Here is a 20,061-nt window from a genome sequence, read left to right on the forward strand (position 1 = left end):
GCTTGAGGGACCAACGAGCACCGAAGGCGCGAGGTTCCTTGGGGGGTCCGGGCTATGCTCCCCGGGGAAATTTTGGAAAATGAACCTTCTGAAATGGCATAACTTTTTTCAATGACAAAGTGAGCAGTTTTCCTTCGATTCCAGCCTCGCTGTTGACACGAATCAGTCCATCTTTTAAAGAGAAATCTTTAGATAAAAAGTGGACCAAAAAGTGGGCTTTTGGGCCTTGTGGGTGCAGAATATAGATGCCACAGTTTCGTTTGTCAGGTATAACCTCCCAAGATTGCCGATCTCATTGCATTGCCTGCACGTAGATCTTCTAATCTATGTTGAGATACCTGTAGGGTAATGCCCAATGACAGCCCATGATAACGTGCTAACAAAGGTTATCTGAACAGTCTGACCGTGAATACCAGACCCACAGCTGGTCAGTATTGCACCAGATTCTCCTTGATAACTTCCGAAACCTTACGTGCATGAGAAAGTGAAGAAATCCGCAACCCTCTGCTTCAAGGTTGTCGTCAATTTGGGTGAATGACTTTTACCCTAGACCCGCTAGTTCTCGTTAGCTTGGATATACATGGCAGTGTTAGGCCACAGCAAGCAATTTGTTTGGATGACATCAGCGCGCGCATTAATTTTCGCCTGATTTGGGGAATAAAACAAGAAATTTTGTTGCCTTCTGACAGTGGTCAACATGCCGAAAATGGGCAAAGATGTCTGTTGCCATGCCGGAAGGCAGATTACTATGAAGAGAGGAGACAAGAAAAGGCTCTGATTTAATGTTTTGTTTCTTACTTTAATGCAATGATATGTGGTGTTCGCTGTGTATATGTGATGTTCCCATTGAATCAAAACCATTTGTACAATGATTGAGTCAAAATTTTAAATTGTAGAAACCTTTTTTTCGGCCCGCCTTGTTTTTTTTCGCCCGCTCGCATTAGATTTGGAGTCTGCGGAGGATGCCATCCATAAAATTTACTTGCTGTGGTATAGCTTGGATATACAAAAGATGGCATTGTTGAAGAGAAAAGACGTGAGGCGGTAACGGTTGATGATTTTGTCCTTCGTTAGCAGTGGGTGTCAAAATGACGAAGTTGTTTTGTACCGTACACCTGTGTCCTTGTCCTGGTCAGTACATACCAGGACTGTTGATGACCGAATCTCTACTGCCCTTTTTAGCTCCTATAGAACGACGATAAATGGAAAGTGAAATGTTTTCCATCTACCAGAGTTAAGATTTTTAGTGTCGTTTTAATACGCATCGTTGAATCGCTTTCAAGTTGCTTCTAGCTTTTAACATGTCCCCATCCCTATTTTTGCCTATGTCCGAGTTCACAGCCGTATCTGGTCATGACTAGGAAAGTGTTGCATCGTCATTTCGGTTGGGGACGTAAAGCCGGCGGCTAGATGCATGGGGGAGCTTATATGCCACTAAACATCTGCACGTAGAAGAACTTAACACATGTATTGAGAAAGGTATAAGGGTGGCCCGACCTGCTTGACTAGATACGCGAGCCACATTGCACTAGTAGCTACATGGAAAAAAGCATTGAGTATGAATGAGGATGGGAAAAGAACAGAACTCCTAAAAGCTCTCTAGTACTGCCTAAGTGTGTAGGAATCTTTCTTGTCAAGCTCAAAGGTTCTTAAAATTAGTTCTATCAGCATCTTGGCCCTCACCATCACCTTGAGCGTCTCAGGCTCTCCGGAACACGTCGGCATTCCCAACCTTCTTATACCTCGGAATCTTGAAAAGGTCCTCCAAGAATCTTACACTGTTACAAGATTATCAGCAAAGAGAATTTCGACAGTCCAGCTGGATAAATCGCAACAGGGGATCTCTTAAAGACATTTGGCTCGCCTTAGGACATTCCAAGAAGTCTTTTCTTAAGACATTGTCTGGTTTAGATTACTCCTTGTTGCTGATACTGTGCTAATGGTAGACACACGGAGAACTCGTGTGGTTCGGGGAGTTTAGAAGAGACAAGAGGCCGTCTCACTAATTTGTCATCGATTGACATTTGCGTAAAAGTTAATGTAAAGGGTGAAATACAACATATATTTCAATCATGGCGTTTCAAGTAATGGAGTCCTGGCACCTAACTGTTACTAGTGCTACTGTAAGGGCGACTTTAACCTGTAACAGCTGCGACACCCTAAGTCAATTGCAAGTTTCAACGTGATTTCGGGACAGTAAAATTTTTTTTTTTTTTCTGGTCGATTTTTTAATGTTGTAAGCTTGAATCACCCCTGTCCCATAGCATACTGATATCTACGATGTCGTTGATGGAAAATGGTTGCTTGTTATGTATCGTACATGTAGGCTGGTTCTAGTTATTTACGGGTGGTACCAAAAAATAAAGGGACTGCGCCTCCTTGTCTTGGAGCTATTTCAAAATTTTTCAGTACGACATGATGACTACAATCACAGTATATGGCAATATCAGTCATATAATATGTCTGATATTGACATTTACTACCAATTTTCTTCATCCATAATATTTTGTTTCGCCACCCTGAAATTGCATTGGATGCACACGACACAGGTGGTTATATCGTTATGTATGACAGAAAGACTGTCAGGTGAGAGGTTAAGATGGCATATTTGAGCTCTTTTGCACCGATTGATGTCGACTTGCGTTCGTATATCACTTTTTTCTCACCTTGGCTGCTATCTCCAGGGGTCACTTCGAGCTGTCATCGCCATCTTGTTTCCTGCAGGTCAAAGGTCGACGTTCCGTCGTGATTGCTTGTCCACGTAGTGTTGACAAACGTCAGTCGGTAGCACAAACCCATCCCTCACTCCGCAGGGGCTGTAGGGAAGGTAGTGTTGAAGTACGAATCAAGGACACATCTGTCGTCAAGGTCACATTTTGCTACTAACTACAACAATTTAAAGTCAAAACCAAGATCAGAAATATACAAGTGAATGAAACGGAATAAAACAAGCAAGACATGGTATATATAGGGACTGTTTGGCTGTATTGTCTTTTTTTATACACTTTTTTACATATGAATAAATAGCTCTCCAGTGCCACTGACGAAAGTCGGAAAGGCAGTGAATGCTACCTGAAACGTCTGACCGTTTCCAAAATCATATCCAGTTGCTTGAGTATGTTGGTGGTGTTTTTTTTTGGCTTATGTTATTTACCTTGATGTCTATTCTTTTCTATTTTCACTGTAAGGTCCGTCGAGTGTGGATCATTTTATCTATTTATCTACTTAGCATTCGAACAGGTTGTTTGATCTTACCCCCCTCCCCACCTTTTGGTCCCAAGGTCACTTCGTTGTTATGTAACAGGGTCTGTCATTGGTAGTTGATTACGACGTATACGCTGTTACGCCATTGACGGCCCCTTATAGTTCGTAATTATTCCCTACTGTTCTATTTGTGTGGTAAAGTCTTCAGACAACCACAGACCGTAACAAAACAACATTGCTAACACAGTTGAACTTCTGTGCTAGTTAACAAGTAATTTAGACCGAAAATAGAACTGGCGACCGGGCAAACTCATAACCTAACGATTGTGGATCAGAAAAAAATCTGTCTCATTAGAATATGGCTTGATATTGTGAGCCAGAAACTATTCTGCGTTCATGAATCCTACAGTTACAATGTATCAAGTTTAAATGACATTATAGAAAATTGACCAAGTAAATTATATGACGAAAAGGCTAAACTTGTTCCAACACTACGTAAAGTGGGACTTACACACATGTTCGGCTAACTCCGTCAGCCTTAAGCTTGTTCCCAATTTACTTAGTGTTGGGACATAAAGTTTTAGCATTTTCGTCATGTACTTTCGTCATGTACAACAGATGAACTTTCATGCTACGTAAATATGGTTTCTTCTAGTAGTCATTAGCTAGTCGTGGTTGTTTTACAGTGTAGCCTGAAAAACCAATAACTTGAGATTTTTTTTGTACCCTACCCAGAACTACCTATCGAAGTACGGCTATGCAGAACAAGACCCTAGTGCGCCTGCGGGGCTGACGTCACGGGGAGACCTCACACCCACCGTCAGAAAAGCGATCTGCAAGTTCCAACGGTTCATGAACTTACCGGTTACATGTGAGTATAAAAATAATAATAAAGAAAACTAGAAAGGTAATATTTGCAAAGCTTCGTATAGGTCTGCTCTGTTAATTCTTACTCAAACACATTCATATATATGGTCAGACAGGAGTATAAATCCCTCCTGCTCTAAACTTGCAACATGAAGTATCCCAACACTAGTTACCATGGTGACAGACGTCTGGCTCAGGTCATTGACCTTTTTGGTTCGGAGAAGAAGAGGAGACTGAGCAAAAACACTATGTTTTCACGTTTTACATAGAAAGTGTTGCAAAGTGTTTTAAAATGTCCCACCAGATGGGTCCATATGCCACCCAAGGGTAGATATTGCCTGGCCAATTTGATACTGTCTTTTGCCACCCTAGGATCTGCTTGGAGATCAGCAAAGCGTTTTTTGTCTTTACATGTAACGTATAGTACTCGCTGTCGTAAAACCTTATCATTGTCGTAAAATAACCACGAAGCTCAAGGGCATATTTTATGAACATCTGGTCAACAGATCTAGAGAAAAGATTCTTATCTCAATATCCATAAATGCGGATTACTCTGTATCATAAAACATAACCTGTAGATATTGAAATCCTCTTATGTAATTAGAGATTTACGAGGGTTACTTTGGGGGTCGCAGAGGAACGGTTTGAATATTTCCTACCATCGGGATCTTGTCAACCCCCTAATGGGTTATCTCTACATACCTAGATAGTCAGGTAATCAGTTCCGTACAGATGTACACTATGAGTATGACAGTTGGACAGCGTCCGTTTGCTCAATAGAATCTTGACTCTATCCCATGCTTTAGTCAGTATTTTGGTCGTATATAATACGTTATATACTGTTTATCTGCACCAAAACCTGCCCAACAAGACCACTCAGAAGACCAATAAAATCTGGTCTATATGGACATGTGGTCTCTAAACATGTAGATACTTGTGTCAATTGGAAAAAGTATCTAAGGTACAAGACAAAAGTGGTCACATTAGCCTGGAGGTCCTTATAAAGGTATGGCTGAATGTGAATGATCATAATCACATATCATATATTAAAAATCCAAATCCTTTACTTCTTTATCTATCCATTGATATTTAAGATATCTGTGGAAAACTTGACATAATAACAGGTTATCACTATCACCTTATCAAGATGTCAATGCTAAGACCATAAGAAAACGTAACGTTTGACCAAATAGACCAATGGCCAATTCTTGTATGATTTCACGTTTAGGATATCCTATGTGAACTCCCACAGTAATATAATTACAAAGGTTTCGATGGACATGCAAAATTTATCAGAAGGATTTAATAGGTACAACATGACTACATAGTGTATATTTGGGTTGGCCCTGCGGGAGATTATACTGTCACTCTTTATTCGTGAACTAAATACCTTTTACCTAATACCATAGCATGCCTTATCTTCTAATATAGGCAGATTAATGTTAACTGACATGTTGTCTAGTTAATAGTCTCAACCCGTTGCGAATTTCCTCATTTTTATTGACACCAGACCACATTAAGAGATATCTCACGACCCTTACCCGACCTGACATAGATATACGAACATATGTGTGTCATCAGGTGGTCGTTATCACGGTTGACCTCTGTGACCTTTGACCAAGTCCAATAGGTCATGACTTGGACGACATTTTCAACGTCAGTGAAATATGACGAGAAAATTGGCACCTAACATCGTTTTGACCACTTTATTTGGATCCACCATTAGCTTGACATTTTACTATGTTGGAATTTGTTTTTTCAACGCTTTATTAGTATGAAAGACAGTCATTAGGAACACGATATGGTAAGATTCGATCAGGGTATTTACAAAATATCCATTCTAAGCTTCAAAATGTGTCAAAACAGTAAACGCTCCCTCCCTGTATGGTAGCTACACGTAGCATCTCATTTGTACACAAAATTAGCTCTTTATTCAGGTCAATGACATTCAATAACGGTCCTCTGATGTTGACAAAAAATGCAATTCCAGAAAGCTATTCTTTCAAACAAAATTTCCAATATACGTACAAGCCAGAAGAACGTAGCCGTATAAACAGAGTTAAGACAAATACATGGGGGTTATTCCGGTACATGAAGGCATGGACTCTCATCTAGCTCATCCAAATGATTGACAGCAAATTCTAACGACAGCTCTCCCATCTGTGACTGGGGCGATTTGCGGAAGTTTCAGGTCAGAGCCGTGTGAGGATATAATGATGAGAAGCAGGTGTAAAGATTGAGCAGGTCACACCTAAGATAGCAGAGCGTGCCTGGCCCTGTTTGGTTTGAAAATCTGCTTCATCTCTTTCCGTCACGTCAGGTTTAATTCTGATCGGAATGCACAATATATCGTTGTTAACACTCGCTGTTGCACTGTACTATATTCTACGCACAATGTAACAGACTGTACTTGTACAGGTGTAGATAAGATGATTCAAAATTACCATTTTACAGATCTTATATCAACGATAGTCTTTCTGGTCCATAAATTGCAATATCAATCTAGAAATCCAGACTTTAGGTAGAACGTAATGATACTACACTGAGGGGGGCTGTGTCATTGGGGGGTATGTTTGCCATGGAGCTGTGAAACTAGCCCTGGAAACAGTCTGGAACCCAGGTTAATGATACAGCACTGGGTGTGGTCGTTTGTGTGATTGTTTCGTATAGGTAGTAGTAGTAGTAGTAGTAGTAGTAGTAGTAGTAGTAGTAGTAGTAGTAGTAGTAGTAGTTGTTGTTGTTGTTGCTGTTGTTGTAGTTGTAGTAGTTTTCCTATTTTCTTTATCGAAAACACAACGAGAAGGACAAAGTGGGACTGCACTCAAGTTATACACTTATTTCTGCAGCTCCACTTGACATTTAACTTGAATCTAAACCAACCGACAAAGAAGAACAATGACAGAGTAATTGAATCCATTCTACCGAATGGCAGGAGGAGAAGGAGAAGAAACACAAAGGAAAACAATATATTTCATCCATGAAATGTAATAAAGGTGTGCGCTGAAAAAAACCTCACCATGCACCAATACGTTAGCAATGTTGTTTTCTATTTATCAGACAATTCATTTCATTATCTTATTCCCAGGTAAATTAGACAGAAAGACAATACGAGCGATGAAGAGACCGCGGTGTGGCATGCCTGACATCGAGCCCGAGCCGGCAGCCCAGTCGTGTGCGGGCGGGCGGGGAGGCGAGGGCCCCCGCATGGCCAGTCTGTACAGCCTCGGCGGCAGCAGGTGGAAGAAGAAGGAACTCACGTACAAGATCATCAGCTACACCCCTGATCTCTCACGGAGTGAGGTCAACGAAGCCATGGCCATGGCTTTTAAGGTACTAAAAGATCGAGGTTACGAGTATAAATGCTCATTTATGCTCGTGATTTATATTGCTTTTATATTTTCGGCCTTGTAAGAGCCAAAGAGATCAAGAGAGACTGCAACAGATAGTGGACAAAATGGCCTTGAAATCTTCGTCAGCGAAGCCAAGCAAAGCGAACAGTTTTGACCCAACAAAACTAACTAAAAACTTGAAAGGTAACATTTGCAAGACAAATGCACAACGTTTACCTTCGCATATGGTGGCTGCTCTGTTAATTCAAACACATTAGCAGACAGGAGAATAAATCCCTCTTGCTATGAAATTGCAACATGGTGTAACCCGACACTAGTTACCATGGCAACAGATACAACATTGGTTCAGGTCAGAGGTCACTGTTTGGAGAAGAAGAGGAAGAAGAAACTGAGCAAAAACATAATTTATCTCTTTTTGATCTCCGTCGTGTGTTCTTTTTCACAAATTCTGAAAATGTAACTGTCTGAAAACATGCCATCATCAATGGGTGTTGGTTATGAGAGGGTTTTTTGTCAAGATGCGCGCTGTCTTTTCGTCAATTCTTCTTTTTATCTCGTTTTAGGTTTGGAGTGACGTCATCAACATAGAGTTCCGGAGAGTGCCGCCATATTACAAGTCTGACGTCACCATCCGGTTCGCCCAGGGTTACCATGGCGACGGCACCAAGAACACGTTCGACGGACCTGGCGGGACTCTGGCGCATGCGTTCTACCCCGAGTATGGCGGCAACTGCCATTTTGACGAAGCTGAGACGTGGACCGTGGGCGAACTGAACGGTACATTAGTAACGTTATATACTTTAGATTCTATGCCTATTTCAACTTGATACTTTAAACTGTGAAATTAGACGACTTAAATATATGTGAGAGTCGTGGGGTCGTGTTAGCCTCTACCAGGTTTCTAGTGAGTACCATCCTGATTAGTTTGGAGCGGACGTAAACTAACCAGGATGGTATCCAGGCTACCAGGCTTCAGCAGGCGGCTGGAAAGATTATAGAAAAGGTACAATGTACTCTTCAGCCGACCAACTCCCCCGGCATATGCATGTTATCTCTCTCTGTTTGGCCAATATCTACTCTTTCCAGCCGCCTCCGGAAGCCTGGTAGAGCCTAGGGTCGTGTGGTGTAACGGCAGGGTGTTTGGAACACCAGAACCCAGAGATATTCGGTTGAAATCCTGGGAGAAGTGCTTTGCACGACTTTCCTCACTCAACCCAGGTATAAAATGGGTACCTGATTTCGGTTGGGGAGGTCACGAAATGCGGTGGAAGGAGAGGGTTGGCCTCTACCTTCCAAAATACCGTCTACTTGACACAGTGAATAATAACCTCCTTGCCCTAGCCTCAAAAAAAGGCTATGGACTGTACACTTATGTATGTGACAAGTGTCCCACCCTCAAATGCTGTACTTCTAGTATAGAACAATTTGTTACTTCTAGACGCAGGCAAGGACTTGTACCAGGTAGCGGTGCACGAGTTAGGGCACACCCTGGGCCTGGGTCACTCCGACGTGCCTGACGCCATCATGATCCCCACCTACATGTACCGGCCGTTCTTCAAACTACACCCCGACGACGTCGCAGGGATCCAGAGACTGTACGGTAAGACTTCACGCTGCAGTTCAATCTGTTTTCGATAGATGTCACTTCTGCACTGTGCGAAAGCGGCATGGCGGAATATCTGATACTACTATTTCATATTAACTACATTGTCGTCTTTTTTTGTCATCTACATGAGACTTTCAGAGACTGTACGGTAAGTTTTCATTCTGCAGTTCTATCTGATTTCGGAAGGTGTCACTTCTGCACTGTGCGAAAGACGCTTAGAGATACATTTGATACTACATGGGCGCCATCTATTTCGTACTAACTACGATGTTTTCCTTTCTTTGTCATCTTTTTGATTGACAGGAACTAAGAACGACATTTTGCCAAACGCTCCTGAGGAGAGGAAGAGTCCAGAGTGGTGCCAAGAACAAGTACATTTCGATGCCGTGCTAGAGATGCCAAATGGAACAGTTTTTGCCTTCCGAGGTACTCTGAAGTTAAAGTTACTGTCGTTATATCTGAGTTGTGAATTTAGATTTCATTGTAATCCACGAAAGAACATTGGCCGTCCATCCAAATTTTCCCGTACACTACAAGGGACTCAATCATTTTGTACAGGCAATTCTTAATTGCTAATTGCTTTAAGGGCAGTTAAGCATTATACTTTATGATGTTTTTTATTTGTGTTGGAAAGGAAAGAAGTTTTGGAAGTTGTACCAGGGAGGACTGGAGCTTGCCGATGGTCCGTGGACTATCAAGGACCGGTGGGGCGTGGACGGACCAATCGACGCTGCTTTTACAAACCGGGGCTTGGTCTTCTTGTTCATGGTATGTACTGTTCCTAACTTCTCTTCCTTTCCCTTATTGCAGTTTATAACTATTTTTCATTGAATTTAGACAATAGCAAGGCCAGTATGGCGTTACACTTAAGTTACACGCAAGATACACACATACCAGACAATACTGGCCTGATTTGTATAGTGCGACCCCCTACCGTAACCCAAAGTTGCTACGCTCACTCGGTGGTTTATTCGGTGGTTATCGCATCTGAACAGGGATTATCTCACCATATACACCTCGGAGCGGGGCATTAACCCTTTATTTAAGTTTAAGTCAGAATAAATACAGGCTGAAAGGACTTTATGATGAGTTTAACCTGTCTCTAGATGTGTCATTCATATTATTCAAGGATGTTCTTGGGCATTAAAAATTTGCTTTCCGTGACTATTTTTATATCCTGCGCATGCCCTGTAGGGCCGGAACGTGTGGGTGTTCCACGGGAACTTCACTGCGCCTGTGCAGAGCCTGAGCCCACGTGACTTCGGCCTGTACACCCGGGTAGACGCCGCCTTCAGCACACAGGACGAGAAAACCATCTACTTCTTCAAAAGTAAGACATATTTGACTGACATGCAGTCACAGCGTGTCATTGGTCGAATCACTAATTGCCATGCTGTCATTGGTTGAGCTGATAATTATGATGGGCAGTTAGGATCGGTCTATATAGCGAGCGGAGACGAGCTTAACTCCAAGAAGATGTAAGGGGGTTGCCTGAAAGATATTTCTGACTTTCTCCTTCAAAATCATACGAGATAAGAATTATTGTGTATTTGCAGTAAAAAAAAACAGGGAAAGACGGAGTGAGAAAAAGAACAGGGGAGGAAATGTAGAGAAAAGAAAGGGAAGGGCATTTGGGTATTTCATATGTTTACTTTTTTTTGCTTTCCGTTTTCGTAGGAGGCCGCTACTACAAGTACATCGCCGGAAAGGGACGAGCGAAAGATTACCCGCGTTCTTCCAAAAAATGGCTGGGCTCTTCGCACAACCCTGACGCCATCTTGCGAGTCGGAAGCGACCTTTTCGTCTTCAAACGTAACAGCTACGAGAGGATATCAGCCACGGAACCAAAGACGCCGTCGTTCGTTCGTCGGCGACCTCGTTACCGCTATCGCCATTCTTCGTCGTCGCTCGGAAGATCTTCGTCGGTAGCGTCGGCAATACTCGGCAGTTCTTCGCCAAAAGCGTCGGGAAAGCTCGGCAGTTCTTCGTCGGTTGCGTCGGGAATACTCGGCAGTTCGTCGCCAAAAGCGTCGGGAAAGCTCGGCACTTCTTCGTCAGTAGCGTCGGCAATACTCGGGAGTTCGTCGTCGGCAAAGATCGACAGTTCGTCGGTAAAGATCGACAGTTCGTCGACGATACGACTGCCGCGCTCGGCAAAGTCCGCGACGATCGTCGAAGACTGGCTCGGGTGTCCGAAGAAAACGTGGAGTGACGACATGATCGACGATAAAGACTATGAAATAATTGACCCAAACACGCTACCATGATGACAATCATTGTCTTTATATGTTAAAAATTCTCTTTATTGGTCCTTCGACCATATCTTTCCAAATCTTATTTTCGTCGAACTTTTGAATTAAGGTGTTGAAAATAAAAGTGTTCTAATAGTCTTGGGATTAAGGGTGATGTGTTATTGAAAAGGAATTTTACACGGTTCGTTTAGCACATAAAATTTCACTTAGATAATTAAAATGTTGTGTAAATATTGAATAATATTGTGGCTTGAAGCCTAGTCTTAAACCAGTTCTATTAACTAGAACGGCTTCAAATTTTGCGGTCAACCAACTTGAACAGAAAGAAGCTAATGTCGGTGTATGACGGTGCTTGATATTCAAGCAAACAAGCTGAGGGCAGTTCAACATAGCACGAGGCTAGATTCCATGTCAGCAATTGTTTTGATTTTTTTGGCAATCTTGTTGCTATTCAGATACACTTTCTTGTTTCCCCTGAGAAGTGTACATGTACATAGAAAAACAATTCCTTTTGTTTTTAATAATTATTACATTTCCTTTTATTTGCGATTTCATTGACATTATTACAGCTTTTGAATGTCGGCAATTGCACATTTTGTTTCATATATGTATGATTTTCTTAATAGACGTTTTGTTAGCCGCAAAAGGACATGATTTTCAAGGGTGTTCTATATTTTGCTTTTCTTCGAAGCTTAATCATAAATTGTAAATGTGTGTTTTATATACAATAAAGATGGTTCTTGTGTTTATCTAACGATAGTTGTTGGTCGATCGCACTGTATACAAGTTTCCGAGTTAAGTTCTTAATTATAAGCACTTCATCTTGAAAACAAGATAGCTAGCAGCTATGTCAATACACTTAGGGGAAGGTAACGGAAATATGTCTTAGGTGGTGAGGGGGCGAGTATTGGAAAAAAATACACAATAGTGTCACAAAAATAACTGGAAAATATTATACAGAGACCACAGATTGAAAGATTACTGAAAGAAACTATATGTTTTACACTGTGCATAAAGTCTATGTTCTTGTAGTCTTTGGAGAAAATTTGAATGAGTTTCAAAACCAGATCTTAATAAAACTGTCCCTTGATCTAAATCCGCCACCAGCCAATGAGTTAAAGCTCGTTGTGATGAGCTTACAGCTAAGCTACTTATTGTGGGGATTACCAGACGGTAATATCTCCTTGTTAGAAAATACCGCTGTAGCTAGAGATTTCTCAAAACCAGCTGGCGTCTGATGTAAAATCTACACACAAAAAAAAAAAAACAACCATGGCCTGATCCACCGTAAGAGTAGAGGTAATACACCCAAAACTGACGAAAGTCCACCTTTCTATCCTGTACATGTAGAGCTATAGTCATTAATTCACACATCTTATATTGGAATCTTCTTTGGAGAAGGTTTGCATAGTTTCTTACCGAAGCGCAACTGTGTATTCTGCTGACCAGGTGCTATGGAAATGCTGTTTACGTTAAGCTTTGAGGCGGACCGTTTTAAGTAAGTATAACCCACAGGATATGTGGCTTTATGGGGTTTGTACTAGTGATTACAAGCAACAAGTAACATGCGATAACAGTACCCTACGTAATGGTGATTTAACAGTTTAGGTGCAATCTGTTATAAAATCGCTAGGTGGCGTCCCTTCACTACAAGTCCACGGTGAACCCATCGAAAGTAAAACTTTTCAAAACGGGATGGTAAAATACGTTGAAACACCAAACATTCCTTCTCCAACCCTAAGGTTAATCTATCAGACATTAAGCACACAGACTGGCCAGACTTTCCCAGGCAGATTTAGAATTTGCAGTGTTTAAAAGACTTGTCAAGACAAGAGCCCTTCATGCCGTTCCCTGGATCACTTTGTATACACAACTGGCCACCTGTTGTTACCCTCCATGAAAATGGGGGTACTGTTTTTACTCCGTTTCATGTTTGGTCTGATATCTGAAGATCGGTGAGAAGGAACTGTACGATATTTGGCAGATTGATGGATGGGGCCTTGGAGATTGTGTAGGTTGACTTTGAGCCCCTGGTGATTGACCTTGGTACTGCAGTTTAATTTTTTATTCTGTTGTTTTCGCGTTATGGACTGTTTGTGCGATATTAAGGTAGCATGTAGTTGTTATTACCATGGTTTAGTGGTTTAAATTTGGGTCCCCTAGCTGTTTGCGTTTGATATTTACAAAATGTTTAATGTTGGACTTTTTGTGTTGAATGTTTGGAAAATCTGGGGGATGGTTTGGTATGATTTTTGGTATGTGGGTAGTTGTTGAGTCTCTTTGTGTTTTGGAGTGCATTAGCAGGTTGTCGCATATTTTTATTGCTTAATTTAAAAGGATTTTCACTTTTTCACCCCTACTTCATAATAGGATGGTCTGTTTGACCCAAAAGTTGGGACAGAGTGTTTTTGTTTATACCTCCAGGTCAGACCCAGGCAGCCCTATCTATTTTTACCCCTAGACAGATCTGCAGGAAAATAAATCTTGTTTGTCTGGTCTGCAGGTCATTTGTCTGGTCATTGACCTACATGTACAGGCAAATGTAGCCTGGGTACCATCCCCAGTAGTATATTCGCAAACTCTATAACAGTTATAGAGTTTGCGAATATACTACTGGGGATGGTACCCAGGCTAAGGCAAATGACCTGCTGGCCATCAAAGTAAACAAACCATGGTAACAAGACACTAAACGCCTGCACATGACAGCTTGACAAATACAAAGTGCCACCACAAATCATTCTGCTGATAAAAACAAAGTTTTACTCATAATATCTCTATTGAAATACACCAAAAGATTACAAAATAACAAGCTATTTCATGGAGGGATGATGTCTACGACTTCTCCTTGTTTAATCTGTAATATACGACAAGGTATTTGGTAAGTACCTGTAAAGAAAGTACTTAGTTTGGAGGTCTGAAATTTGTAAGACGAAGGATTTAGTGGGTAAAGTTGTTGATGTTAGTAAGGCCACAGCAAGTAATTTTTATGGATGACATCAGCGCGCGCATTAATTTTCGCCTGATCTTGAAAAAAATTGCCTTCTGACAGTGGTCAACATGCCGAAAATGGGAAAATTTGTCTGTTGCCATGCCGGAAGGTGGACGGCAGATAACTATAAAGAGAGGAGACAAGACAAGGCTCTGATTTATTGTTTTGTCTTTTACTTTGACGCAGTGATGCATTTCATTCCTTTTATATGTGATGTTCACTGAATCAGAACCATTTGTACAATGATTGAAAACTTTTATTTTTCAGTGAGAAATGAATGTTGTAATAGTTGGCAGTAAACTTAGGTATCATTTCTTGTGTAACAAGGTTCATGATGTCAAATTTGAAAATATATGCATTTGCTTTTTTGCCCTATCGCATTAGATGGAGTCCGCGCAGGATGTCGTCCATAAAATTTACTTGCTGTATGCTAGTAAACGTTTTTCAATCGTAATGCTTGTATGTCAATCTTGCTACAGATCAGAAAGAAGGTTAAAAATGTTAAGCTTCTTTTAGTCCACGATGTATCTAAAATGTCAAAAATGATGGCATCAAAGCGTAAAGTTCCAATTGGTCGGCTTGATCTTGGGATCAATGTCCCGGATGTTGAACCCTTTTCTTTCAAACAGACGTGACCGTTAAACTGTAATGTTACACGGACTGGTTTGACCTTTGCAGTTTGGCGTGACCTTTGCGTTAGGGCAATTTTTTTTGTACGTTTGGTTGTCATCTTCTGTGCCCTGTACATTTGTTTGGTGACCCCCAAGACAAGTTTGAAGGCTGGATGACAGTTTCACCTTGAAATGATTCTAACAGATTTGACCTAATGTTTGGGATGTTTTTCACTGGATTTCTTTTTGCGCAAGATGTCAGGATAGATTTTCCAGTGCCATAAACTCTCTTCTCGTTCTTTCTTATCCATTTATATTAAAAACATTCATCAAGGAGAGATGAGAAAGTGAACAAATTTACTGCTGTGGACTGTAAGGCCAAGTCTGACTTGGGCCAAGCTTCCCTTTCTATGCGAACTGAATCGAATTTGAGTTCTATTTGAGTCAAATTTGGCCCCAGAACACTGTCAACCAACCATAGCCGAACAACGCCGAATGTTTTAAGCATTTTAAACGTTGGGATGTCGCAGCCGAAAAGTAGTAACTGTTATAGCCGACCTCGCTGAACACTAACACTGAACGCCAACCACAGCCGACCTTGTTCCAGACCTACTCCCGACCATGGTTCGAGTTTGGCAGTGGTCGGGAGGCCATTTTCGGCTTTGTGTGACGGGGGCTTCTCATGAGGCCATGTTGATTTGATTATATGGGTGACATCCTCTGGGAACCCCAAAACTGATGCGAGCGTGCAAATAAAAAAAAGTTGCTTTCATTATGAAATCTACGTGGTTTTGAAGGTCTAACAAATGACTGAGCATGGTTTGGCGAATAATCTAGTCTTCAAATTCTTTACATTTTCGTCTGTTTCGTTTGATTTTGGCATTCTAACACATCGGTATCGTTTTCAAATACTTTTTTTTTTGCAACTTACGGTATATATTTGCTCATTTTGCAACTGTTTTGTACGATTTACAGTATGGTTGAAAACTTGGGGGGTGCAGCCGAAAATTCATGCGCGCGCGGATGTCATTCATATAATTAAATTAACTTGGCCTGAACAAGACGTGCAAGGTCACAGCACACATTAAGAGAATTACTCCGTGAGCGCTTTGCGGCCGCTAACGGCCACAGGAATTACACACAAACCTACTGCAGTCCTCCCGGTAGAACATGTACGGATTTATGGTAATGGAAATGTTACTGCTAATGGCCCTCTCTGGACCCGGCTAACAGAGAAACATGTTGTGTAGAGAACTGAATGACTATCACGGGAGTAGAGATTCTGGGTCGACTTATCTTTGGATTTTGTGTACTTTAGGCTCAAGGGAACATCTTAAGAATGACAAATCTTTTGATTTCTTAAAGCCTAGCATACAACAAACCGCATAGTTTAGATATTCCCAAAGATAGCAGCAAGGAAAGAGCAAGGAGCTTTGAATATGAAGCTCCTTGCCTTGGAAAGATAGAAATTGTAGAACTCCATCCATACTTATTCTTGTACCGATAGTAACTCTCTGTGTATCAAAAAATTATCATATGATACAGTTTGCAGAAAACGTTATGGTGGTATATCTGTATCACGTTCACCTTATTTATTTTTCATCTATGCCTTAGATCTAACATCTAAGATCAACTGATACAGTTTAAAGGAAAAGTTACGACGCTATATCTGAATCAATTTCGCCCTGTAAAAGCTTGTTTATGATCTATGTCTTAGATTTGATCTAAGATCAACTGATAACAGGAAAAGTTACGATTCTATATCTGAATCACGTTCTTCCAGTAAAAGCTTCTTCATGATCTATGTCTTCCCTTTTGTAGCCTCCCACAGCGGCCTTCCGCTCTGACGCCCTCTTCTCAATCCTTCCTCTCCTAATCCCCTACAGACTCTCCCTAACCCCCAACAGACCCTCCCTCCCCCCTACAGACCCTCACACACACCACAGGAGAACGTTCACGGCTCATTACGGCACGCCGCACAGTCACAGCGGTGTGAACCCGCGCTTCTAATGGGCGCCAAGGGCTTACAGTAATGGTGGAGCGTTATGCCATTAACGGTACGGTACTCCGACCTCGTGCATCTTGCAGCATCTGTGGCTAATGCACGCCGATGTCTCAGGCGATGCAGAATGATGCTGTAAAGTTATGTGACACTAGACAATAAATTTTCAACTGTGAAGTCAGTCGAAGCAGCGTGTACATGTAGCTGATGAAAAAATTCCTCCTTTTCATAACAACGTCAGTTTATACATATAAGGCCATGTTGATTGGATGATATCCGCGCGCGCATGAATTTATTTTCGTCCGTTTCCAAAAAAAAGGTTTTCGACCATACTGTAAATCGAACAAAATGAGCGAATATATGTCTGCTAAAAAGTATTGGGGAACGATACTAATGTCATAGAATGCCGAAATTAAATCAAGAAAAGAAGAGACTGTGAAGAAATGAAAATGAAGAGTCTATAATTCACCATACCACGTGTGTTTAGTCACTTGTTCAACCTTTATGACCACATAGATTTCATAATGAAGGAAACCTTTTTTTTTGCCAAACTTTTTTTATTCGCACACTCGCATCAGTTTTTTTGGGTTCCCATAGGATGCCATCCATGTAATCAAATCAACATGGCCTAACTGTGAATTCAATGACAATACTAGTCTAGTGACTAATAAGGGAAGAACAGCGTATACCCAAGATAGATAAGAATTGCTAAAGCCTTTTTAGTGGCAGCGGTACGATGTATGAAAGTATAAGCTTTACCGAAGAAAATATGATTGTGCAACAGTTTCTATGCCCAGTACGATAGTAAAATAAACTACGCAATAAAAATCATTAACCATAGTTCTATACACCTAGGAGAGTTGTTAACCGAACTACACAGTACTTCGGTGAAGTTGATTACGTTTTATGGGTCTAGGTAGAAGTTTCCTCACAAAACACCTGATGCTTGTGTAAGGCCACAGCAAGTAAATTTTATGGATGACATCCTCCGCAGACTCCAAATCTAATGCGAGCGGGCGAAAACAAAACAAGGCGGGCCGAAAAAAAACAAGGTTCCTACATTTTAGGATTTTGAGTCAATCATTGTACACAAAAAAAGGTTTTTATTCGGTGGAATCATCACATATACACAGCCAGCATCACATATCACTGCATCAAAGTAAGAAACAAAACATTAAATCAGAGCCTTGTCTTGTCTCCTCTCTTCATAGTTATCTGCCATCCACGTTCCGGAATGGTAGCAGACATCTTTGCCCACTGTCAGAAGGAAACAAAATTTATTGTTTTTTTTTTCAAAAATCAGGCGAAAATTAATGCACGCGCTGATGTCATCCATAAAAATTACTTGCTGTGGCCTAATCCAAATAAGCTATGTGAAGAGATTTTAGTTCCACCAATAAAAAGCTAAAACCAGCCTACACTACGAAACAAGCAACTATTTTCTATCAGCGACATCGCATTTTTGTCTCACAGATATCAGTATGCTATAGAACAGGTATTGACTCAACATAGGCTACAGCAAGTAATTTTTATGGATGACATCAGCGCGCGCATTAATTTTCGCCTGATTTGGGGGAAAAAAAGCAAGAAATGTTGTTGCATTCTAACAGTGGTCAACATGCCGAAAAGGGGCAAAAATGTCTGTAGCCATGCCGGAACGTAGATGACAGATAACTTTAATAACGAGCTAGAGGAGACAAGAAAGGGCTCTGATCTAATGTTTTGTTTCTTACTTTGATGCAGTGATATGTGATGTTGGCTGTGTATATGTGATGTTCCCACTGAATCAAAACCATTTGTAGAATGATTGAGTCAAAATTTTAAAATATAGGAACCTTGTTTTTTTCGGCCCGTCTTGTTTTTTTTTTCGCCCGCTCGCAATAGATTTGGAGTCTGCGGAGGATGTCATCCATAAAATTTACTTGCTGTGGCCATACTACATGGAAAAATACAAAAAAAATGACTTTGAAAATCAAGTTTTGCTGCCCTGAAATCACCTTGGATGCATTTAGTCCACAGGCTTTCCTACGGCCAATAACACACCACTTCTGTAATAATGTACATGTTAGCTTCAGCTGCCGAGACCAACAGTAGGATTAGCGTTTCTTCACGGTCTATAGGTGCTGATGTTCGTTGCGGTTGGCTGCCATCCTATTTATTCCCTTCGCCTTTAAGGTGTGCACTCAAATAAATTCCAAATCACCCAACTCTAATAACAAAAGGCAACTGTCCTTGATATATCGCCAGATGAACTGCCGCGAAGCACTTTTTATTCTGAGCCATATCTGGTCTGGTCCATTAAACAGTAGTTCGTGGTTATCGCACCAACAGTGATGGTACATTATATCTGTCCTTGGTGCTGATTGGTTTTCAAGAAGCTATCCGCGCTATCAAATGAAACTCAATTTGCCCTTGGCGCTGATTGGTTGTTATTGTACGTGCCCTTGGCGCTGATTGGTTTTTATTGTAAGCATCGTCAACGCTGATTGGTTACGGTTCCTGGTTTATCTGTCCTAGGTGCTTATTGGCTATCATATGATAGTGAGTCGTGATTGTTACAGATTTTCCACCATTGGACTTGTCCTTGGTGCTGATTGGCTATCACAAAAAAATGCCCTTGCTATTTATAGATTGCAGAAAGGCTAACTTTTAAGTTCATTTGTATCAGAACTTCACATCCCTAGAGGCAAACCCCACGTAAATATTCCATTACTACAAGTGTTCTTGGCGCTGATTGGTTACCATTGTATCTGTCCTAGGTGCTAATTGGCTATCATATGAGTTGTCGTTGTTACGCATTTTCCACCATTGGACTTGTCCTTGGTGCTGATTGGTAAATATTCCGTTATCACGTGATCTTTTCTTGTAACTTACATCCGGGCATTTGTAACCAACTCACGTCGAGGCGGTAAATCTCGCGATAACGCTCGATAACTCAGTTGCCTGTTGCACATTGGACTTGCCCTTGGTGCTGATTGGCTATCGCAAAATGTCCTTGCTATTTATAGCTTGCAGAAAGGCTAACGTTTAAATTCATTCGTATCAAAACTAGACATCCCTAGAGGCAAAACCCACGTAGATATTCCGTTATCGCTGTATCTTGTCTCGTAACTTTACATCCGGGCATTTGTACTCAAATCACGTCGAGGCGGTAAATCTCGCGATAACGCTCGATAACTC

At 41.2% G+C, this 20,061-nt stretch overlaps 1 protein-coding gene and 1 long non-coding RNA gene across 2 annotated transcripts in view; both read left to right on the forward strand.

The window, feature by feature from the left end:
- LOC109467349 overlaps positions 1–4,071 on the forward strand; it is a 29,824-nt gene extending 25,753 nt beyond the window's left edge. The window contains exon 3 of the long non-coding RNA XR_002140071.1: positions 3,940–4,071. This is a non-coding gene — a long non-coding RNA (uncharacterized LOC109467349). The remainder of the gene's footprint in view (positions 1–3,939) is intronic.
- Positions 4,072–7,185: 3,114 nt separating this feature from the next.
- On the forward strand, positions 7,186–11,294 carry LOC109467309 (matrix metalloproteinase-20-like). The gene is made up of 7 exons (XM_019765253.1): positions 7,186–7,401; positions 7,985–8,198; positions 8,860–9,021; positions 9,331–9,453; positions 9,662–9,795; positions 10,222–10,357; positions 10,705–11,294. The coding sequence occupies exons 1-7, from the start codon at positions 7,186–7,188 to the stop codon at positions 11,292–11,294; spliced, it is 1,575 nt and encodes a 524-aa protein (XP_019620812.1).
- Positions 11,295–20,061: the final 8,767 nt, after the last annotated feature.

The sequence above is a fragment of the Branchiostoma belcheri genome, unplaced genomic scaffold (assembly GCF_001625305.1).
Source record: "Branchiostoma belcheri isolate BF01 breed outbred unplaced genomic scaffold, Haploidv18h27 scaffold18, whole genome shotgun sequence".
Lineage (NCBI taxonomy): Eukaryota > Metazoa > Chordata > Leptocardii > Amphioxiformes > Branchiostomatidae > Branchiostoma > Branchiostoma belcheri.

Bases quoted from the DNA above. Each gene is read 5' to 3' on its own strand.
- LOC109467309 (XM_019765253.1), top strand. From the start codon at position 7,186: ATGAAGAGACCGCGGTGTGGCATGCCTGACATCGAGCCCGAGCCGGCA. The intron at 8,199-8,859 runs GTACATTAGTAA...TGTTACTTCTAG, and splicing joins GACCGTGGGCGAACTGAACG to ACGCAGGCAAGGACTTGTAC. The intron at 9,022-9,330 runs GTAAGACTTCAC...TTTGATTGACAG, and splicing joins AGGGATCCAGAGACTGTACG to GAACTAAGAACGACATTTTG.